Source organism: Crassostrea angulata, chromosome 7 (assembly GCF_025612915.1).
Source record: "Crassostrea angulata isolate pt1a10 chromosome 7, ASM2561291v2, whole genome shotgun sequence".
NCBI lineage: Eukaryota > Metazoa > Mollusca > Bivalvia > Ostreida > Ostreidae > Magallana > Magallana angulata.
Window position 1 is genome coordinate 23,329,056 of NC_069117.1, and position 24,357 is coordinate 23,353,412.

General features: G+C 34.4%; 2 protein-coding genes across 5 annotated transcripts; one reads left to right on the forward strand and one right to left on the reverse strand.

The window, feature by feature from the left end:
- Positions 1-97: 97 nt before the first annotated feature.
- Positions 98-5,377, reverse strand: LOC128156584 (60S ribosomal protein L5-like). Its single transcript, XM_052818772.1, has 9 exons — positions 5,253-5,377; positions 4,379-4,448; positions 4,094-4,209; positions 3,675-3,809; positions 3,190-3,331; positions 3,021-3,081; positions 999-1,176; positions 675-766; positions 98-232 (listed from the first exon to the last, which is right to left on the reverse strand). Exons 1-9 carry the CDS (start codon positions 5,253-5,255, stop codon positions 133-135), a joined length of 897 nt encoding a protein of 298 aa, XP_052674732.1. The 5' UTR covers positions 5,256-5,377; the 3' UTR covers positions 98-132.
- A 175-nt stretch (positions 5,378-5,552) lies between these two features.
- Positions 5,553-23,605, forward strand: LOC128156583 (coiled-coil domain-containing protein 18-like). Of its 4 annotated transcripts, none has more exons than XM_052818768.1 (30): positions 5,553-6,008; positions 6,354-6,564; positions 8,563-8,742; positions 9,252-9,490; positions 9,643-9,739; positions 9,823-9,944; positions 10,169-10,272; positions 10,416-10,603; positions 10,885-11,072; positions 11,526-11,662; positions 12,288-12,508; positions 12,707-12,958; positions 13,484-13,618; positions 13,879-14,073; positions 14,535-14,591; positions 15,221-15,388; positions 15,585-15,727; positions 15,961-16,124; positions 16,318-16,415; positions 16,555-16,670; positions 16,948-17,047; positions 17,201-17,317; positions 18,016-18,159; positions 18,560-18,639; positions 18,760-18,877; positions 19,116-19,259; positions 19,510-19,722; positions 21,245-21,830; positions 22,358-22,436; positions 22,963-23,605. In XM_052818768.1, the coding sequence occupies exons 1-30, from the start codon at positions 5,884-5,886 to the stop codon at positions 23,060-23,062; spliced, it is 4,821 nt and encodes a 1,606-aa protein (XP_052674728.1). In that variant the 5' UTR covers positions 5,553-5,883; the 3' UTR covers positions 23,063-23,605. The 4 variants fall into 4 exon arrangements, with proteins under 4 accessions (XP_052674728.1, XP_052674729.1, XP_052674730.1 ...); XM_052818769.1 differs by having other exon boundaries at positions 8,566-8,742; XM_052818770.1 differs by lacking the exon at positions 14,535-14,591 and having other exon boundaries at positions 5,554-6,008.
- The last annotated feature ends 752 nt before the right edge of the window (positions 23,606-24,357 follow it).

Sequence of the window (24,357 nt, forward strand, 5' to 3'; positions counted from 1 at the left end):
GCACGAGGGGGTCATTGGTGAGGGAAGAAGCCGGAGTACCCGGAGAGAACCCACGTGTCCAAGCATCAGGTGAGCTGAAAACATAAAAGACAAAAAGCTGGGCAAGCAGAGTTTATTTGTATAGTGATACACTTATTCATCATCCTCGGCCTCCAACTGTTTGAGATAGGCAACCTTCTTCTGCTTAACACGGTCCTTCCTCTGTTTAATAGAGATCTTAGCCCGGTTCCATCTGTTAACAAAATTACACACACATAAAGTGTTGGATATAAAAGCACAGTAGGTGCAAATTATATGCTTAATAGGTAAGTATTAGTACCCAACCCTATCCCTCCCAAATCCTGCACTATGGCCAAAGAAATTTCATAATTGCCATACTCCTGCACTTGATAAAAAAACTTGTCCAAAATATTTTATTTATTCTCAAAACTCTCAATTTTACTATATTTATATGATTGTCAACTGTGATGTACAATTCTGTAACATTTATGATTTTTTCTACAACAAAACTCTTCTATAAGTCTCTTGCAAAATTTTGTGGTTTATCACTGGGGAAATTGATTCTCTAAATTTAACAAACATGGCTTATAAATGTTGGGAATTCTCCCACTAACCAGTGGTGTAAAGTTAGCAACAAGTAAGCTAACCATGAGATGGAAAAACAACCGTCTTACCTCTTGACCTTGACATCCTTCTTATCTTTCTTTGCTTTTGGTGATGGGTCAGCTCTAATAGCAGCATGGCATTTTTTGTACATGGCCTCCAACTGAAATGATGAGAAGGACTTAAATATGCTATTTATTAATTCACATCATGATATATTTTAATGTTTTTGTCACTGTACAAGTCTACAAAACTTATTCTTTGTAAAGAATAAATCAACATCCGATAGATAAGTACAAAATACTTTAATTAGTACAGGCTAACTGGATGCCACAAGACATTAAATAAAAAATTTGGACCCTTATTATATAAAGCATGGCCATCACAACACATACATTGTCAGCTGTTATTTTATTTTTGATGAATTGGGAGAACTGCTTCTTGAATGCATCTTCGTCCTCATCTTGAAGGGACCTCATGTAGTTGGCAACATGTTGGCCAAAGATGTGGTTTCTGTGGACCTCAGCACTGAATTCTCCATTCTCGCTGTCATAACCAGGGAATCTCTTGGTACTGTGGAAGAAAGCAATTGTTCATTATTACAACAATTCATTACACTCAGAAAATCTGATATATCAATGAATGCTCTTTTTATAATACAGGCATTTTACTTCAATCTGAGCACGATTAAGCAAATGGAAACAAGATATCTGTGAGCCAATGCTCACTAGTGATACCCCCGCTCTGATGTGAATATGCAAAATAAGCAAAGTCGACATTTAACAGAAAGCTGGCATCCGATTGGTACAGAAATATATCCCACAATATGGCATGCCTAAACAAATAGTGTATTAAAATTTCAAGCATCTGCGATAAATAGCTGCTGAGAAATCTTTGAGGAAAATTTGTTTGAAAATTTTGGCTAAAATAAACAAAGTCGTCATTTAACAGAAAGATGACGTCCAATTGGTACAAAAATATATCCCAGAATATGGCATGCCTTAACAAACACTGTGTAAAAATTTCAAGCATCTCCGATAAATAGCTGCTGAGAAATCTTTGACGAAATTTGTTTGAAAATTTTGGTTAAAAAATAAGCAAAGTCGTCATTTAACAGGAAGTTGATGTCCGATTGATACAAAAATATATCCCACAATATGGCATGCCTAAACAAATAGTGTGTTAAAATTTCAAGCATCTGCGATAAATAGTTGCTGAGAATTCTTTGACGGAAATTTGTTTGAAAATTTTGGCAAAAAATAAACAAAGTCGTCATTTAACAGGAAGTTGACACCCGATTGGTACAGAAATATATCCCACTATATGGCATGCCTATACAAATACTGTGTAAAAAATTCAAGCATCTGCGATAAATAGTTGCTGAGAAATCTTTGACGGAAATTTGTTTGAAAATGTTTGCTAAAAATAAACAAAGTCGTCATTTAACAGGAAGTTGACGTCTGATTGGTACAAAAATATATCCCACAACATGACATGCCTATACAAATACTGTGTAAAAATTTCAAGCATCTGCGATAAACAGTTGCTGAGAAATCTTTGACGAAAATTTGTTTGAAAATTTTGGTTAAAAAATAAGCAAAGTCGTCATTTAACAGGAAGTTGACGTCCAATTGGTACAAAAATATATCCCACGATATGGCATGCCTAAACAAACACTGTGTTAAAATTTCAAGCATCTGCGATAAATAGTTGCTGAGATAAATGCGACAGAAATTTTTGTTACGGACGGACAGACAGACAGACAGACACACAAGGGTAAAACAGTATACCCCCTCTCCTTCGGAGCGGGGGTATAATAAATAATCTACGGTCTACGGTCTTAAACTGGTTATAAAGAGATCCGCTATGACCTTCACATTGACCGTGAAGTATGAGCCGATTGAAGCAAAGGGAGAGAAGATATGCTTCAGACAAGGATTTTTCATAAGTCTGACCAAGAAACATGGTTTAATGTCACTGAACACCCTTTACTCAAAGGCACTCTGTGGGCGAAGTATGAGCCAGATTGAGCCAGGGGAGAGAAGACAAACTATAGACAAGCGATCTCAGAAGGACAGTTGGTTGGAAAGACAGACCGATCACTATAGGGCGCCCGCAGACAAGGCCCTAATTAAACTAGCATTTCCTATTGTGTTTTCTTTAAATACTAATACAATACTTAATATAACATTGTGAATTCCGTCATCTTTAAGTTCACTTAAAAATTTAAAATACTATAATACAGTTCAGTCATTCCTTTGCTTAGAAATTTCATATCAATTATATGTAAATTTTCAGGTTCATCTAATTCATCCTATAACAATGTAAAATACAGTATGCCAAAAGTATCCAAGATTTGGTGTCTGGTTCAACCCTATTCAAATTTTAAATGTTGTCCATAACAAAGCTCTATTAACCTGTGTGGGATATCTAGTCCACCATCGGCAGCACCTTTCATGGCTCCAAACACACGAGCACCTTTAAGACAAACACAAGGAATCATAAAATAATGTATCCTAGGCAGACATTACAACTGGCACAACATATTATAAGGCAATAGAAGTTTTCAAATTTTAACTATAGTACCTGTGGTTGTGCGCACGAGACCAACGTCCAAGTAGCACCTGAATGCACCTGGTTTTTCATCTACATCCTCAACATTGAACTGTTCTCCGTCAACTTCCTTCTGTCCCTCATAGATGTCATCCAACTTCAGTTTTTGTAGAAGCTGGGGGAACAAAGCAACATTGCAGCATTAAATTGCACAAGTATCCTAGCCATAAAATAATTAATTTTTATTTATCCATAATGAATTTTTCCAAGATATTTTAAAATTATTAAGATTGTTAATATTGTCAGCACCAATAATTGGGTTTGATTACCATAAAAATAAGTGCAAGTTAAAGGATACTAAAATCTTGAAAACTATATCGACAGTCAATAAAACATCACAACACTACAAATATATCCAATGATTCCATTTAATAAATAACAACAAAACCCTGAGAGCCTTATTGATGTCTGCTACAGGTGTTCATTCATTCCAACCAGTATTAAACATATGTACTTACTCTTCTGGCTAACAGGAGTCCAGTACAGTAGGCAGCTGCATAGTTAGTAAGCCCGACCTTGACACCGTATCGAGGCAGCTCATGGGAATAAGCAGCACAGATAATAATATCCCCCTCAATACGAGCGTACGCTATCTGAAAACAGAGGTGGATTTTACCATTTTGATTTCTCATACAATAACCAAAACATTAGTAGAATATTATAATAAAGACTGGGCTGAACTGAAAGAAATTCATTGCAATGAATATTTTACTAAATAACTCATTTTTATGCATTACTTAATTACTACCTTGTTTTTTGAGGGCATGTATAAAGAGTTTTTAATAAGAGGATGGAATATTTCATTTCATTTTATTGCATAATATATACTATATAAATTAAACTAATTTTCTTGAAGTAAAGTTGTTCCTATACAAACCTGACAAATGATGTCTTTGTTGGTAAATCTAACAATCATTCGATACTTTGGAGTGTTGTACTTATTTTTCTCTTGAATAACAAGGCGTTTTCTTGCAAAAAAATCTGTCTTGCCCTCTGAAAAAAATCAATGCATTTTCTTTATAGCAATGCATACAAACACACCTGAAGAAACAGTCAGTTTATGATTCAATCTTTAACAATAATAAATGGAACAAAATTTTCTTCCCTTAATTTTCATTTTTGAAGAAATATAAAACTCATTATTAAATTGATTATATTTTACCTCTCCTCCTCCTGAACTTGACTTGAAAACGCTTGAAATAAGCTTTGTTCTTGACAACTTTAACAAATCCCTAAAAAAGAACATAACATATTAAGTTCTGTAAATAATATATGGAAAAAAATTGTTTAGGTGATTATTGTGCTCATCATCAGCCAGTAAAATAGACATCACTTGCATCAGTAGTCTAACATGTATTATTACCATCATTTTTGAGCACAACCAATACACAAAATTGTTAATAAGAAAATATATAAAATAATGGCAATATAGTTAGCCTACCAGTGTAGCTAGCAAAATTGTTTTGAGCAACTGGTCTTTGAATAAAGCCGGTCATCCAATGAGAGTTTCAATGACTGCCCATCATGGGCAAATACTTAAAATAGCATTGAATCATTTCACGATAAACTCCACCATTAATCTTTTTATGCAAGTAGGTCCCCCCCCCCCTCCCCTTTCCACTGAACAGGACGTTCTGTCCTAAAGAAAGTTTGTCCTACAACCGGTTTGGCTCGTTCAAAGAGTTAATTGTTCACCACCACTCCCCCCCCCCCCCCCCCCCAATCACTTTTCCACCCAACAGGTACTGACGGCCGAATATCATCGAATGACAACTGAAAAAAATGTGTCTCAAACAGGAGTTCCCCCCATTGAGAGACCATAAAAAGACTTTTATGCTTTGAACGTTCATAAATTACACCGAGAACTGTCCAGTAAATGATGTTTTTTCACGTGTCATTCCACATATTCAAACGATCCCTAGTTCAATCTTATGTCATCCGCTTTTATATTTCACATTCACATTTATTATAACAACACAAAAGCTAGGGGAATTAATGAGGAAGCCAATAAAACAAGAAAGTTTGTGCTAACTGACCATTTTGAGGTAGTATTGAAGTCCGAAACTTCACTACCAACGATAGCTTCGGTTTTGGGGCTCACTTGTAGCCGGAAAAGGAAGTAGAAGGTTTAGAGCTGTCTTACTATGGATGGGGTTTTTTTTACTATCGCAATCTAAATATCTAAAACTACATAGTTATTACAAATCAATTCCATGCATTTAAAAGTAACCAATTATTTGTTGTTCCTATCGTTTTTTCTCGGAAAGATTCATCATTATGATCATTAAAAGAAATACGAAATAGTTGCGGGACGATAAGCAAAATCCTATTTACCAATTTCATCCAATGAAAAGAAGCGGCGGCTAGCAGAATACATTTTTGTTTACAAAAAGTATTTACTAAATGGTGCAAGATGACAAATATTTGACAGCAACTTATTTAAGCTTATGGCCATTTAGTAACAGAAGTTGATTTACTCTACGTAGACAAAATTCGATATGCTCTGATTTTATTTTGCATTAAAAGTGATAAGCGATGCGAGCCCAGTCATGTTTTGGTAAGGCATGGGTTAATTTGAATATAAACAATACCCCTTGCTTCCTGCCAAAATGGTATTTCATGATTTGATAGATGTCCAATTAGACAATATTATTCATTTTGGTGACCATGGAGGACTATGAACCGCAGGAATTGCTTATGCAAAATGTTCAGGACATTAGAAAACGATTATTGGACACTGAAAGGAACTTAAAGAAACTATCAAAGATTGAGAAGAAGGGGAATTATGATGAGTAAGTCATACTTTCAATGTTAAGAGGGTTTTAGGTCTAAGTAGAATGCAAAGAATGTGTGGAATGTGCTGATTTAAGATTATTCTCTGCTGCTAAAAAAAAATGATTTAATCTTGTATACAAACCCAATTATGTTAACTGGCTTTTGCAACAGTTGAAAGATATGTTTTTAGTATAGCAAATTGTATTTTGCAACTAAAGCATTTTTTGAACAATTAAAATAAAATGGGTGAATTATTATTAGAGACATTCACATTTAATAACAGGCTTATGTTATTTAAAAAACAATGGATTAATTAATAGACATTAATATTAATAGATATCTATACTATCATATCATTGTAGTTCGGATCTGGAATCTATTTCAACACTGAACAGTTTGCCTGTGACTGAAAGGCTTGTCGTAACAATGGATGATTTAATGAGGAACCCTCATCATCATGATGTTTCTTGTGACAAGGACAGTATTAAGTCTGGACTAGCCACCCTACCAGAGTCTTCTTATGCTGGATTTGAACGCATTCAGCATGCATCCAGCACCCCTAATAAACCACAGGTAAGTGTCATTGATTAAGCAAGGGAATAATATGGGGTATACTTACTACCAATATTTCGTATTTATCCCCCAAGAGAAAGATTCCCTTTTGATGAGTAAAACATTCTCCTTACATAAAATGGAAAGCCCATTTTTCCCCATTTTATTGGGCATATACGGTAGCTGCCCAAAATTGGGTTACATATGGAAATTGTGTGAACATGTGAATTATTTACCGGGGAGGCATTTTATGCTATCTATTCAATTTCGACCAGGGGTCTCTAACCCCTGAAACTCCCTGCAGGGCTCTGACCACTGGCTGATTTGTCCAATTTCTCCAGAATGAGTAGTTCCCCCATAACCTAGATTGGTAGACGGACATCTCGGCCAAACGACACCTCGGCCAAGGGCGTTTGACACCTCGGCCCAGACGGGTCGGCCCAAATTTATTGACACGTCGGCCCATGTAAAAGACACCTCGGCCCAATGAAACTTTCGGTTCTACTAAACATAAATATAAAAAAAAATAGGGGCAGATAATTACTTTATCTATTCATTGATTTCTTCTTTCTATCTCTCTTTTGAAGGTAATGACCAACGACATGAAATATTGAATTGGTGCTAAATGTGATAAAATTGTCATATGATATTTAGCATCAAAATGTTTGTACAAGACGCGCACATGATCATTATATTTAAAATTAGTATGATCATATTTAATCAACACTGAATGATTAGTATATCGTTATACACAACATTAATGAATAAAGTTCATTTAAAGTCTATAAAAAAATATTTTTTATGTGGAAGGTTAGATAGAAACAAACCTAAATCAACTTTTAGTGAAAAGGTCATGTCTATTTTTTTTAAAATTTACATCGATATGTACAATAAGCGCGCATAACTTCGGACATCATAGTCGGGTCACACTTGCATACATGTATGACTAAACCTGTCAATCAAACTCTGTGTATTTGTTTCATTGGATGGTCACGCGTCTCATTTTTTTTTGTCAACAGCCAATTGAAATTTGATGACTTTAAGGTTGTCGTAATCTTATTAACTTTTTTCACTACAATAATAATAGAATATGTGAATTTTGTAGATCGGAAATTTCAGGAATTGATGACACACTTGAAATATATATTGGTGTTAAATCTAGGATTTAAAGATTGCAATAATAAGTATTTAGATATTTTCATGAATTTATTAAATCCACAAAGATTGACCAGAAAGTGGACACAATAAAAATATTTTGCGTAATAATGAAATGAAATGTCATGATGTGTTGTTTCTCTGTCGATTTTGTAAATCTGATATGGGGTGGTAATCATCCAAAGGATATATATGGACTTTGGTGATTATCGTCTTATAATCAACTGTTCGTAATTAAATCTTCATTGTCACCCGTGACTCGCGTTTGCGACTCCAAAGGAGAGTGCTGCATCCTCTTGTTTGTTTAACTATTAGCGTCATTGTCGAAAATGTCTTCATTTTCTTAATTTTACTTTCTTGTTTGCTTACAATTAGAACTTAATGGTCTCATTTTTTTTTTATTAATTCAATTTCTTTCACAAGTATTTGATATATAATATTTTGATAAAATATATATGTTGATAAAATAAAAACATTTAAATCAAATATTTTTGTTTTAATTTTACTTGAACCGAGATGTCTTTTACGTGAGCCGAGGTGTCTCAAATTTTGGGCCGACCCGTCTTGGCCGAGGTTTCCTGGGGCCGAAGTGTCGTTGGGCCGAGGTGTCGTTGGGCCGACATGTCTGACATTCCCTAGATTAATCCCTGAAAGCGGCAATGCAAGGTTTAGATATCATTTTGCCCTTAAAACAATCATGTGTTTACCGGTATTTTGGTTATACCCAATGATATTAAAATTGTAGGAACCAGGCATTGCATCTAGTAATCATTGTCTATTGTTCTATACTTTTCATGTTCAATATTTATCAACACTAGAATGAAAATGTCTTGATATTTCTGTAAACATGAAGTTTTTATTCAGCAGGCATTTAGTCGCCTAGACAGACATGATAGAGTTCAGTTCATGGAGAGAGGCTCTCAACAGGAGTCGGGAGAAATCCGGTATCTAAAAGAGGCAAACAAAAAACTGCTCCAACAAAACCATAAACTTCTAGGGGAGATGGAACGATATAGTGATGAATTAAATGCTGCCAGATCTAAGGTATGTTAGCAAGGAGCATGATGGATCACAAATTTAAACCAAAATTACCCCACAGATTATTACAGATTCTTTTCTCAATATTAAAAGGAGAATTATTTTGTTTAACAATTATTAGTGATAAATCTATTTTGGACAACATGACTAAGAATGTGATGGTAATGCAGATGGTAATGAATAGGTTGTTCCCCTTGTGTTATAACATTTTGATTTTACAGCTTTAGAACATAGTTTGGGGTTGATTCCTTTATCTTATTACAAGTCTGTGTACTCATTGGGAATTTAAAATCTATTGGTACACTGTAGATAAGTTTGCATTGTACCTCTGTGTTATCACATCCACAGTATTTGTTAAAAAGTTGTACACAGGCAGAGGATGAGTTGTTCCCCTTTACCTACTAAATTATGTGTACTTACCGTTAAATTAGATAATTTCACAATGACTTTTAATGCTGACAGGACTAATTACTTGTAAATTTGATGTTTTAACCTGAAAATCTATGACATTATAGGTACAAGAACTAAGTACTGAGTTGGATGAATATCGTCAAAGTGTGCCTGACCTGGAGGATAGGATTGTTGGACTGCAAGCAGAAACTGACTCCCAAGACAAGGCATTAAGAGAGGCTGAAGAAAGATACGAGAAAATAGAAAGACAAAATGCTGATTATCAACTGCAAATTAAGCAGAATAAACAGGAAATAGAGGATCTCCAATCAGATTTAAATGATGAGAGGAAAAAAAGAAAGGGGTAAATCCCTCTCTTTTTGGCGGTTATTAAAATACCGTAATTACACATGTCAAGAATTAACAGTTATTCACATCCCTATACATGTATAATTTTTCATTCCTTTTCTAGCATGCAAAATATAAGAGAGATACTCAATTTACACCTAATTACAGGGCTGAAGTTCAGAGGGACGAGGCTTTGCAGAATTTCATTGATGCTCAGGAGACCTTAGAAGATTACCAAAGGAAAGCAAAAGATAAAACCAGAAAGGTGAATGCTCAAAATAATTTTTGCGTGGCATGGAAGGTACTCATTAGAGTGCAGTAAATAAACCCGCTGTCAATATTTTGTAGTTGGAGAACAATGAAGATTACCTGAGAGACAGTCTTGGAGAGGCCAACCAGGAACGAGAGGATCTACTGGAAAGAATCTCTCTTCTTCAAGCAAAACTCAAAAGTCAGAATGAAGAGATAAGGTATGGGAGTATTAAAATACTTGTAGATTCTTTTGAAATCAGACTAACACAAATATATTGAACCCCTTTTTATCCAGTAAAGATTCCCAAATCAACATTTTTGCAGATTTATTGCACTTGCACTTCAATAACCAGTATTCAAAGTTTCCAATTGTCTTTCAAACTTTTGTATTAATTATCTAAGGAATGTATGCTTTATTGGCTGTAATTACATGTATGTACAGGAGACTGGAGCTGTTGGAACATGTAGAGCTGGATAGCAGAAGAGATCTAGAGAAACAGAATGCAGAACTTAAATCATCACTAGCCAAAAACACATCAAAACTTAGTAAGTGATCTACAGTGTAATAGTTAGAACTCTTGCAAGTATATTCTTTTGCAAGGCATAATAAGAATTTGTTAAGAAATCATATAAAACCCATAATTGTTGTTCATTTTCATAATTTTAATTCTTTCTGTAATGAATTACAGGCAAACTTGAAACCGAATCTTTAACGGTGGAAAGTCTGAAGCGGGAGAATAGTCGACTACAGAGCCAAGTTGACCATCAGAGGGAGCAGCTGTCTGTGTGTCAGCAGGAGATTGAGGAGAGTCGGACCATGCTGTCCCAGCTAGAACAGCTCGCACAGCAGGTCCAAAACCAGAACAAATCACAAAATGTAAGTTTAATATGCACCTATGCACATCTCAAAGAATAAATCTTATCTCCCGAAAAAATAAGTTTTATTTTTAAGAGTCACAACAGGTAACAAATACTTATGATTTAAAAAAAAATTAATAAAAAACAAAAACAAATTCAGTACCCTACTTGTAGAAATATCCAATTTTTAACCCATAAAAAAGTCAATGTCAATTATGAGGACATTAAACACTAAAAGTAATTAAATTTCATAATTTATTTGCTGTTTTAATGCAATCTAGAATACTGTATTACTAACAGAGGGGAGCGAGCTTCAATGACAGTGGTGTATACAGTGTTAGTGTGCGAGCTGTTGCAGACTCCTCCAAAAGCCAGTCACATGACATGGGATCTGCTACATTTTATCGGTCCGCCGGGGCAGAATACGGAGCCAGCGAACAAGTATCTGCAGCCTCAGGGGGGGCCAGGGCCATTTTGCAGGATCTCAGGTACATGTTACAGTAGTCAAAATTGTTGATGTGTTCAGGTTGTAACTTACATTAATATGTATACATTTTCATGTTTTAAAATGTTTATTGTCATCTTATTACATGTAAATGAAATTCAATTATTTCAGCTTGTATTTAATTTGTTTTTATCTAAATCTCAATTTTTGAAAAATGAAGACAATGACATAATTTATATAAAGCACAAGTATCCTTTCTGTCTGTGTAAGAAGAAAAAATCTAAATGATTTTTCAAACTGCGTCTTGAAATAAAGTTTTAATGTCCACTGTTTCCAATAAGATTAATTTACAGTACATGTTTAATTTACATTTTTTTCAAAAACAGGTATAAAAAAAGATCTTATCCCAATTGATTCTTAATTTTTTTTTAAAAGGGGGGGGGTGGAATTTTTGCTATGAAACAATCTGGATCATTTTACCTCTTGTTTACATCAGGATGCAGCTTGCGATGAAGGATGCAGAGATTCAGCGTCTACAGTCTTGTCTGCAATCTCAGGAGGCCAGCAGTCAGACCATGCTGATAGAGAGCCTGCGTCAGGAGCTGACCAGCATGCTGGAGAATAAGCATCAAGGTGGGTGCTCAGCAATCAACATCAGCATACAAACAAGAATTAGTACATGTATTGACTATTTTGTTTATAGGTAATGTTGATTGGGTTGTATTTGATCTTGAAGTTAGTAGGATGCAAGGAAAAGATATGCTTAGGATATATATAACTTTTTGGATTTGAATATTACAGTAAAAGAATCAACAGAAGGTTTTTATTTAATTCATGTGTAAGTTCTTGTACAAAAATTTTATTGTTTTTTTATTCGAACAACAATGTGAAAAAATTTATCTTTTATTTCTTTTTAAATTATTTTTGTTGTGTAAAAATACTCATATTCACTAAATGTTTTGGGATTTGTAATTTTTACTTAAATTCAAACTTATTCAGACAAGGACTGTGTATATTCAATACATTGAAATGTACTTTAACAGTACAGTACCTGTATTGATAATTTTTCATTCCTAACATGAAACCAAACTGCATGAAACAAGAAAAATCAGTTCAAATTGCATGTATGTGTGTTAGTTCATGTAGGTAGAATGACTCCTATATTGTAAATAGAGAAATTTCTGATTAACTTTGTATACTTTGATAAATGAAACATGCACTTCAACATTGTACTTGTCGTTTATTGTAAATGGAACAGGTGCCCACAAAGTCCAGGAACTTGAGATGCTAGTGTCTCAGTATGAAGCTGACAAGTCTCGACTCGCTGGGGAAATAGCCGAGTTAAAGCGAGAGATCGGGGATAAGGAGACTCAGAACACATCGTTTGAGAACAGAATCACTCAAAGAAACTCACAGCTGATTGAGTTACAGGAACAGATCAATCACAAGTGTACTGAGATTAGCAACCTTGAGAGAGAGGTAAGCTATTATAGTAATACATATACTTGTATAATTTCTTATTTTCACAGTGGAAGAGGAAAATATCTTATTTACTTTTCCTTTTAAAGTTGAATGCTTAACAGTAATACCATTGCTTGTACATCATCTTTTTTACTTGTCTACATCTAAGACCTTGAGATCTTGAGAGAGTTCATAACTGAAATTTTCTGTATATAGGTGAGGAAAAAATCTTCTCAAATAAATCAATTGGAGGAGCAACTGGATGAAAAATCCATTGAGTTTTCCAACTGTGTGTCCAGGGTCAAACAATTGGAGCATGACGTGACCTTCAGGGATGAAGAAATAACCAGGATTCAAGTGGAGCTGAAGGAGAAACAGCAAGCCCTGCAGCAGCTCAGAACCAGTACAGATAGGAACCAGCAACTACACCAAGAACAGTGTAAAGACTATGAAAAACAGATAGAAATAGTAAGGACTTCTTGCTTTGTTTGTGTGTCTTTATTCTCATAAGAATTCACTTGCTGATATGTGTACTTGTCCTGAATTGTATGAAGAAGACTTGACCCATGTATTTTCAGCAATGATGTTTGGTGTTGGATTAAATTCATGGATTTTGTAAATACATCTCGCCCATGAATTTAAGTCTCGACATGAATTGACACATCATGCATGAATGTACTTGAATACAAGTTTGACTGAAAACATTTCTATATAAATTTATGTAACCAGGAACTTTTAGATTTTATAAAATCTCATGGAATATGAATAAATTCACAGTTTTTCAACTTTTTGAAGATGATCTATGATGTGACACATAAAAGGAAAAAATTATTAAAAAAAAAACTTGTATTTACAACATATCGAAATATTATGTTATTTTTCCAGCTAATTTTGATGGCCATATGTTTGAAGAGTATGAAAATGTTTAGTTGAAATATTCAGTATTATGTGAGATTGTAATTGTTCTTTCACTCACTTAATTTATTTTTGTAGCTTCAAAAGGAAATGGAGAGCAAATCCTCTGTGTATCAAGAAAATTCCAGTCAACTGTCTCACCATAGAAGAGAACTTGATGAAAAAAATTCACAGCTTAAGAAATTACAAAAAGAACTCGATAGAACAAAAGAGGTGATGCACTAAAGAAGATTTTAATTATTCAAAACAAAAGAAATGAATCCTGAAAAAGTCTATCTATAATATTTCATCATTATTTTATATAAATGGACTTCTACTTTTGCTGTAAGAGATTGATGAAATTTTTTTGCCTTTGTATTAAAGATCATTAGATTTGATAGGTTTTTCTTTATTCTGAAAAATTGTCTGATAGAAAGATTCTTTTCAGTAGCGAGTTAATATAAGTGTTAATATTCTTTTCTTTCTGTATGTAGGAGTTAGAGGTACAAACCCAGCAGAGTCGGTTTGCCATTCGACAGCTGGAGACCCAGGCTCATGAAGGGACATCTCAGATGAAGCAGCTCGAGATGGCACTACTTCAGTGCAAGGAAGAAATCAAGACCTATCTCGGGGCCCTGGAAGAATCTCGAGACAAGTATGACCGAGATATCAGGCACAAGGAAGAAATGGTAAACATGTGCTCTCTGCTCAAAGCTGCTGATTTTAACATAAGATAAACACCTGCAGATGTATTCTCAAGAAATATGTTGCTGATGTAGACTAGCAGAGTAAAATCTCCCCATATATACCCATATGGAAAAACTGGCGGTTCTTCAGCCGAGGGTGTTAAAGATCAATTTTGTAATTAAATTAAAGTAGTAAATGAATTATTTACAGCCGGTTATTCAAATTTCAAATCATTCAATTCATTATAATGAGTAAACATGTACATGTATGTAAGCATAAAACTTCCTGTAAAATGACTTAATTAACACTGTACTTGCAGTATTTGCAGGTAGTACATGTATATTGGCTGTTTTAATTGTATATTAGCCATGAATTGGTTGATATCTTGCTTTGAGTACATTTTAAATCAAGTGAATGAAATATTTTATTTATCAAAGAGTGTAAAGGGAAAGGTGTTTTGTAGGTAATTATTGAGGATAACCCTGACATTAACACTACCTCCACCTGGCGTATATATCATGTAGGTGTCTGTCAGCTGCACTAATTACATGTATCAGCATGTGAGACAGGCTTCTTCTGTGTGTTGAGTTTGTCAGACAGCAGGGTTTTAACCAACCATTGCATGTACATGTAGTTAGTAGATCAGCAAGTGTACAGTTCAGGTCTCCTAAACAGATTAAGCCAAATTTGAATCATCATTTGACCATGTGTTAATGTTTGATCAACTTGTCGATGTTGCTGTGAGTTTTCAAACTTGTGTTCAAATCCATACAGTAACTTCATGTTCATTACATCATCTTGGATAACAGGGAAATTAAATTAACTCCATTCATGTAAAATACATGTACATGGTTCACCGCCATATCATTTTACTGATAACAATGAAAATGCATGTACCTGATTTGTTAATAAGGGTAATTTTATATTATTCAGCAGATTTATTTCATATTAATGAATTTTTCTTAAAATATTCCATTATTTGGTACATGTACACTGTACACTTTTTTCAAAGAATGTGTATTTAGTACTTATTAATTTTCCAATACTCTCAGTTTATATAAAATATCAAGTACAATGTAAGTTTTTGTAAAATATTGACTAATTTGGTTTTTTTCCATTATGACAAAAGACTTGTTTATGATATAAAAGGTGAACAAAATGGAAAGACATATAAAGCAGATCCAGAAGGCTTTAGAAGAAAAATATCAAGAAAACATTGACTTGGAGAAAACAGTGTTTGAACATCAAACTATGCTACAACAAAGCACAACCAGAATAGCGGAGTTAGAAGACATCCAATCAGAGCTAGGGAAACAGGTAAGAGAATTCAATGCGTCCAATCATCCATGCTTGATAGTGTCACTGGTAAAACAAGCAGGTAGCAAGTAAGAGAAAGGGAAATATTCATACAAAATAATGCTGCTATTAATAAGTGGAAAGGAAATCAACATATAGTTATAAAACGACATACAGCCAATAAATTAATTTAAATTGTATAAAATGTTCATTTAAGGTCTCAAAGTTGGAACACCAGCTGCTGACACAGAAAGCTCAGTCCATGACAGAATCTCAGATGACAGAGAAGAAACTCAAACAAGCCTGTGAAGATCTGGAACACCGCACAGTGACCATCAACAAGCTTACCGACGCCCTCAGGTCTGTCGTCTTGTGAAACAATGACCACATGAAAATTGACCTTGACATTGCGGTGTTCTACATATCAAATCTAAAGAAAAACTCTTTTGCACAAAAGAATATTTATGCACACATTTTCTAGAGGTTGAAAAACTTAAAACCTTTTTCTTTTATTAAGAGTTCTTACCTACACTGTACCTTGCGTTGCACCTGTTACTGTTAGCTGTTGTTTATTATCAAAATTATTTCTGTAGGGAGTTAGAAGTGGAGAAGAAGAACATGAATGAAGAGATCAACATGTTGGAGCAGCAGCTTCAGGACGAACAGGAAGCGAGCGATGACAAAACCAAGCGGATGTCTAAACTGGAGAAAGACATCCGAGATCTCCGTGTACAGCTGGAGCAGAAAATAGAGATAGGTTAGTGAATCATGTATCTTGGGGTGATTTTATTTTAGTTTGCAACACCAAAGTAAAATATGATTTCACCGAAAAAAAAAGATTTATTTGAATACCCTGTTTACATTGAAGGCAGACAAGAAAATGTACATGTGATTCACCGCTGTCTGTATACTTGTATGTGTATTATCAATTCAAATTTTTTTTGTTTTAGTAAATGATTATGAAGACCAAATTCAAAAGAAAACACAGGACATGGACCAGCAAGTGCAACTGGTCAGTGACCTTGACAGTGAGGTTAAAAGGTTACAGGTAAGTCATACTGACTGGAAAATCAATGCACAAAAATTTTCTACCCTAAAATTTCTCCCAATCTTTAGCCCTTTAAATACAGTCAGTGGATGGCAGTAGGAATAATGATTGATATCAAGTATCGTTCCATTTATTGCAGGTGGTCCAAAAACAAGCAATGGAACAAAGTGAGGACACAGAAATGAAGCTCCAAAAGGTCATTCGTGAGGACAAGGCCAAGGAGGAGATGATTGAGGATATGAAGGACACCCTCAGGTAGAGCCCTCAAACATCGATGTTTCTATAGTGAAACTCTCTCTCTCTCTCTCTCTCTCTCTCTCTCTCTCTCTCTCTCTCTCTCTCTCTCTCTCTCTCTCTCTCTCACATGGAAATTTTAAATGAGAAGTGGGAAACATGTATTTTTGAATGTGCTTTAATGCAGTTGCCCCACTTTCTATTTCTGAAAAGCAAATACCTTTGACATTTTTTCTGTATGAAATATTTTTCCCTGAAGGATGTAAAATGAAAGTGATTTTGATATATCTTCATTAAGAAAAACTCAGGAAGAATTGAATGAGAAACGTCATGAAGCCTACAAACTCTCAGAGGCACTGGAAGACAGACAGAGGGAGCTACAACAAAGAACGATGCAGGTAAATGAAGCCTACCCATTAATGTTGAGGCATTCCATATTGTTTCACTCATAGGGATATTGTCTACATACACATACATCTAGGTTCAAAGAACCAATCAGTTGTTGACAAGAATGTTTTTATCTATTACACTGAGAATTTTTTAAATAATAGGTCACTGAATTGAGCAATACAGTGAAAGAGCAGCATGCAGAGATGAAGCAAAGAATCATGACCCTAGAAAGCTCCCTCAAGAAATATGAAATGGAAATCCAGGAGCGTACTAAGCAGGTATGTAGCTATGTTTGGGATAGATCGTTGTTTATGATGCAGTTCCTTTGCATAATAACCTTAATCTGTAAAGCACTTTAAACATACTAGTACATTATTAGGTATACCTTGGTAAGTTAACTACAGAGGTCCACAGTTGACAGATTTTGATATCGATTAAAGTTTTGTTTTAGTCTGGTTTAGCTAATAAGAAACATGGGATTTTCAATATCCACTTGTTATTATAAGGATCACTATGTTGCTAAGTTGGAAGCTGATGTAGAAAGCGTGAAAACAGCTATGATTGTGGTGAATATGTCCATTTGGATGTTTCTGTGTTCCAGATTTTGTTTTATTTTTAATGTTTTACAAAAGAAATTCAGTTTCTTGACTAAATTATTATGACGTTTTCTTGGTTTGTATTAAAGATGTGTTTTTGTTCATTTTACAGATATTTGTAAATGAATAACATTTCATGTATAGAGCAATAGTTTTGAATGCTCATACATGCACTACATTCTGTCCAAGGTTTTCTTTTTTGCAACAAGTATTTTAATGATAATGTCAGAAGAGATGTTTGTAAAGGATCTGAATAGTTCGAAGATTGACAAACTTGCAAATCCATTTAATCAATTTTTTATTTTGATACACAGTTTTATTTTTTATAGTAAACTAAACAAATATGTTTTCTACTAATTAGCAAATATTTGTGTGTGTAGATTGCGGAGCTTGATGACAGACTTCAGCAGACCCAGTCAGAGCTGGGAGAGATGACCCTCCAGTATCAGCACGCCGACCAGCTGTGTAAAAAACAGAACCTGGAGCTACAGGCAAAGACAGCCAAGCTACAGGAGCTGGAAAAGGTAAGATATAAATGTACAAAAGCAATCTACATGAGCTAGAAAAGGTATACGTAAGATAGAAAAATTAAAATAAGTAATATGAGGTGAAAATTTGGTTGGGGTGTGATCAAATCCATTAAAGCCTGAAGGGCTTTATTATAGATTTGATCATGCCCCGACTGAAATTATAACCTTATAATATTCAAAGAATGATCCCTTGTTACTAAAAGTTATAAAATTTTCAGCAGTTGTACGATTAAATATTAGAATATTAATTATGCAAACCATGCTTGCGCCGCAACAATACGTCATTTGAATTTATTGGACTGTATTGTACAAAATCCATTTGTTGTGTTATCACAGAAAAAGACACCGAAAAATGTAAATATTTACTACTGATATTAACCATTTCCTTTTACAGACAGTGGAAAGGCAGCACATGAAAATGGAGGAACAAAAAGACGAGAATGTGGAAGTCACTCAGGAGCTGAGACTGACCAGGTATGATCCTTAAAAAATAAACTGCTCTTTTTCCCTCAACATACATGTTTTATAAAAGTCTCATATCAACTGTATGAGTATTTGTCAGCAAAATTTTCACACCTACAAATTGTTTGTCAGAGAGCAGCTTCAGCAACAGCACTCAGAATTTATGTCCACGAGACGTCAGCTAGCTCAGGTGAACAGGGAGAATGAGCGTCTCAGTCGAGATGTGGAGGAAATAAATATGGTCAAAGAGGTATGATATTGAGTGTAAGCATATGTACTAGTACAGATACATGTTAATGTATTCATAGAGTACATAAAAATCTTTACTATATTACCAGGATAAAAATTTGGTTTCTCAAAAACTGTGTTTTATTGTAAAATCTGTATGCATGTAGCTACACTTTTTGCAATTTAACAAATAACAATTGAAGTTAGAAGGACTTTGATGATTATGATTAAAACATGAACTTTACCTTTTCCCTTCACAGACAAAAGAAACAGATACAGCTCGTCTTGAGGAGGAGCTGGGAGCCACTAAAGCTCGCGAGGTACAAGCTGAAACTCGATTGAAAACAGAAATACGCCTCAGAAATGAGGAAATGGAAAGAGTCAGGGAAGAGCATCAAATTTTGGTGAGTTTTTTAGTCAGTCCAAAAGCCATATACAGTAACTACTTTACATTATCTATTACTAAACGTACAACCACTTCAGAGTGAACATAGTCTTTTATTCAAGCAACCTAAAAAGGAAACTGTTCTGACTGATGTTTTAAGTTTGTTGTGGTTACAGCATCTTCCTCTTTATGTGATGTTCATACATGTATATTGATAAAATTAATGTAAAAAAAAGTGTGCATTATTCAATGTAAACTCTGTGATTCAGGTGGATGAACTACAGCGCTCCATCAGCCACATCAGTGAAGACAAGGAGCGTGTGGAGAGAGACCTGGAGAAGAAGATGATCCAGATCAAGGAGCTGGAGATCCACTACCAAGCCCAGTTTGACCTCCTCCAGAAGGAGCTGGAGAATATCCAGGAGGAGATGATAGCCAAGAAAGAGCTGGCCTCAGTGGCCAATGAATCACTCATTATCAAGGTAGGTGTACCCACAGAAAAACCAACTCACTGAATCGTTTAGACAATCTTTAGGGTCCAGGGCCATAAAATTCAGATGAGTTTGCTTTTGATCTCAGTCTCACTTTTCCACTATATATTTCTTGTTTTAAAGACCAAGAAAAAATAAGCACTGCCTTCAAATTTACCTGGTCAGTGTACCCCTGTCAATCAACTAAATTGAGGCCCAAGATTGGATGATAGAAAATGATTGACATTCGTTTACTGGTCCTGTGTATACCATGTCTAGGGCTTGCGGCGATGGTGCAATTAACTTTTGTCTTTTGATGCATACTGTGCAATAAATCGCCATCTAGTAGCTCTATAATCAAAAGAAATATTAAAAGATATGAATTGAAAATTTACTCGTACTTGGTTTATGCACCACACAAAATGTGCTGATCACCTACAGTAGTCTGTCAAAATCACACTGTGCTGATCATGCATCCATGAAAAAGTTGTTTATTATAAAGATAATCATGCATTTATATTCATTTCAACAATCGCCAATTAAGTACATGTACATATAAATACGATATTCTTTTAGATCATCGGATAAACTCTGTTGAGAGCACATTAATACCCCATGTATATAGACATGTATACACAAGTGAGCGTGTTTCCCTCGCGGCTTCATACCTCTTTCAATATAGGCTCCACCCCCATCTGAACTTACTTGAGGTAAACTGACTAGTTAAAAACCTCGGCCTATAAAGTGAGACTAACATGTAGATCTAAAGAGAGCTCATCTGAGCTTTATTGCTGCAGGGCCTATTTTAAGCCTCTTTGTTTCATTATTGTGAATTTACTTAAAAAATAAACAACGTTATTTAGTGAACATGGCGTTATGAATAGCAATTGCTCTGTTGGCATATTCCATGATGCGCGCTAGCGCATCATGGAAAATATGCCAGCAGAGCAGTTGCTATTCATAACGCCATGTTCACTAAATAATCGTTGTTTATTACTTACATTTGCATTTTACCACTAGCAAATACCCTGTATTAGCCTAGACCTTGATTTTTAGCTATTACGTCAAAAGTAAACATTCAGACTGTAATGTATCTTTTTAATTCACATAGATTTGTTAACAGAATCAATGATATGTTATAACTTATTCCTTTAAAATGTTATCAAAAACATGTTTTAATATTACATGTAAATACGTCAATTTTAATGGAGTTGGAGAAAAACACATGATGTATCGTATAGTGGTTTAAATCTATAACGTCATGGAAAAGTATATATAACGTTACTCCTTTATGACGTCATAGTATACTGACAGAGCAATTGCGATTATAGAGAAATAATTGCAGCTCCTCCGTATGGGCTTACAGTGGGAAAGAACAATGGAAATGCAAATATATGTAAATAATGTCCTTTATTGTGAATTGTTGTGAATAACAATACAGAGGTTAATGTACTCATATTATCATTATGTGTGTTTGAGATAGTATGCAATAAATGTTTATATTTATGTAATATAACTTAAACTTTTATTACAGGATTCTGAAATAGCTAGATTAAGGACTAAAATCTCTGGACTAGAGAGAACAATCGCCTCATTGAATATGTCTCTGAACAACAATACAGACTCTGTGTATCATAGCTCAATGATTGGTGGAGCTGAAGTGGTTAAGCGCAGACACGGGTCAGAAAATGCGAGCGAGGTTGATTCACAAGAGTCCCGAAGTGCACCTGTGTCACCCGCTGCACGACGGAAAATCCTTAGGGAACCATATTCAACAGCAGGAAAACTGCACGGAGAATTCCAGGAACCTGAAGATGAAACTGCCCTTTACCTGCTGCCAGTGCCAAAAGATAGTAAATCTATGGAATCAAAACGGACTCAACAAGTGCATTTCAAAGATGGTGATGTTGATGATGATTTCGATGAAGTGTTAAACGAAGAAGAAGACAAATGGAGGAAAAGTAAATTGGGGATGAACAATGGAATGAATAAAAGTCCACTGAAGAGTAAAGGTGTACCTAGACTTAGTAAAAAAATGAACTCTAAAGATTCTCAGAATTTGGCAGCACAGAAAGGACGAGGAAGGAAATCTGACCACTTACCTGGAGAATTTGAGATAGGTAAAGACGAAATGCTTGTATTTGCCTTTTTAGCTCACCTGAGCCAAAGCCTTAAGTGAGCTGTTCTGATCAAACTTTATGTAGTGTAAATTGTGGATAGAGATGACTGCATTGTCCTTACTTTAATTACTTTCTTATCATAAACATTAACTTAAAATTATAAAGTTTAGACATAGGGCCAAGCCCCTTGCCATAATAGATTCTTAGTAATAAGGAAATTATAAAATCTAATGTATGATGTTTTCATTTTCTCCAAAACTAAATGACCACTGTACCAAACTTCTTTTATATGATAGATTCACATTTATTCAAACCTGGGGGTAGGGATTCTCAAAGGAGTGCCTCAGAAGGGGTTCAATTTTGACACAGCAATATGTTACATAAAAACCCAATACTTATGAATATGCAGGCTTGTTATAGATATTTCAAGCTGATTATCTTTAAATGTTAATTGCATATACATGAAGTTGAATGTGTGTATTGTAGTTGCTGTTGAAATTTTAGTTGATAAATAATCTGTTATACAGAGCCCTTGACCGCTGTCAGAATGTACAAGAGTCCACACTTCACAGGCCATGGTGTGACAGACACAGATTCTGCTCAAGGGTAGGTAAACAATGGCAGAGATTTTGATTGGTGTATCTTCTTAACAAACTTAACACCAGTACTCCCTCCCCTGATATAAAATGTTTATATCCAGTGTGACCCTGCATGTTGATTTACATGATTATAGATATTCTGAAAGCTTTGTCTATAAGAGAAAGTTGAAACTACATATATTTAAATTTCATACTGTTTACAAGTAAAGAACCTATATATATATTTTGAACCTACTGGGTGTATATTTTTTTTAAAGATATTTACAGTAAAAAAATTTAATGTATTATACTAGTCAAACTTCATCATTCGAACAAGCTGGGGCTGTTTATGACCTTCAAGATATCCGAGACATTTAGGGTAAAATACATGTACTTAAAATTAAGTGGTTGGTACTTACAAATCACTTTGATATATCCATTGTATTCGAGATATCAGTGTTTCAGATATCAAAGTTCAACTGTAGTTTTTAGAGATGTTTGAATGTAAGAAATTTGAAAAAAACTAAACTTCGGAACTTTATTTATTTTAATAGAATTTATGAACTACAGGAGAGATTACGAGCCAATGAACTGAGACAACAGCTGATCGACCAACAACTCAAGAACCTGGATGATGGGGCTGTCCATTCCTAGCTGTTAGCAGTGTAGTATGGCATCAAGTTTACCAAAGACTTCTTCATCATAACAAGACAGACTAATGCTTTGACCCAGCCCTCTGTCTGGGCATTAAATTATTCTCTGAACAAAACAATCATTAACAACAAAGATTGGTATCCCTATTAAATAAATGAGATTTCTATACTTTTATGTCAGTGCTTTTCATTGAAATCCATGTTGTGATCAATTTGAAAAAATGTGCTTTAAAGAAAACTGGTATTTTTACATATATATGAAGATTAAATGCTAGAGAAGTTGCCATATATGTATGTACTTATAGAAACCCATGCTATCATGTATGAAAAGATGAAGTCACACACAGTGTAATTGATAGTGTTGGTGCACCTTTTCATTTTGCAGCATTTCATTGTGATCTGAGAACTGAGTTAGCTCTTTTATACATGTATTTGATTTTATTGCACTACTGTCTACCTGTATTTGTATCAGCTATAGAGAGTTTATTTATTGTTGAAATTTATTTTACATGTATGCCAAGAATACAAATAATTTTACTAGTCATGGGTGTTGTTATCTTATGAATTAGTTTATGAGGGTTTTATGAAATCTTCATATCAATTTGACGAATATAGATTTACTAATTACCGGTAAATTACCAGAAAATACTAGCGCATGCATTTTATAGAAATCCTACAAATGTATATTACTATTTGATAGAAAATAAAGCTATTCAACTTCTCTTCATTTAAAAAATATTTTTATTGGGTTAGGTTTAAAATTGCATATTCTTTTTCATAGACTTTTTCAAATATCATAACTTTACCATGCGTTATGAGTCAAAATTTGGCAGACTTTGGCTTTCAACTTTGACTATATAAGTGTTTTGTTTTTTGTACTTTGTGGTATTTACATTTCTAGTGTCTGTTAAAACACTACGAATCAAAATTGTAACGTTTAGTTCAATACATTCCATCAATGGCGGAAATGACGTACTGTTGGTTTATAAGCGGAGGTTTGCATACGTAATTATACAAAATGAAAATAACGTCAAATGTCAATACATGTAATTAAAATTATCTTATCGTGCAATTACCGAAAATAAGGAATCATTACCTAGGTGTAAATTCTCACAAAGGTTTAAGATTTCGAATGCCCTGGGCTGTTTCTTAAAGAAAGCGACGGTCAAATTTATGATGGCATTATCAACCCACCAAGTTTGGAATGTTCGTTTTGGGGTTTTTTTTTTTATTTTGGCCACAGATACGGATCATTCTCAATCCGATGAATATAATTTATATTTTCACGATTTTTAA

What these genes read in the sequence shown, in the direction of transcription:
- LOC128156584 (XM_052818772.1), bottom strand. An exon ending in CAAGTTCAGGAGGAGGAGAG is followed by an intron (nt 4,210 to 4,378) that starts GTAAAATATAAT and finishes GATTTTTTTCAG; the next exon opens with AGGGCAAGACAGATTTTTTT. An exon ending in ATAAAATAACAGCTGACAAT is followed by an intron (nt 767 to 998) that starts GTATGTGTTGTG and finishes TCATCATTTCAG; the next exon opens with TTGGAGGCCATGTACAAAAA.
- LOC128156583 (XM_052818768.1), top strand. Translation starts at nt 5,884, where the DNA reads ATGGAGGACTATGAACCGCAGGAATTGCTTATGCAAAATGTTCAGGAC. An exon ending in TAAATGCTGCCAGATCTAAG is followed by an intron (nt 8,743 to 9,251) that starts GTATGTTAGCAA and finishes ATGACATTATAG; the next exon opens with GTACAAGAACTAAGTACTGA. An exon ending in AACTCGATAGAACAAAAGAG is followed by an intron (nt 13,619 to 13,878) that starts GTGATGCACTAA and finishes TTCTGTATGTAG; the next exon opens with GAGTTAGAGGTACAAACCCA.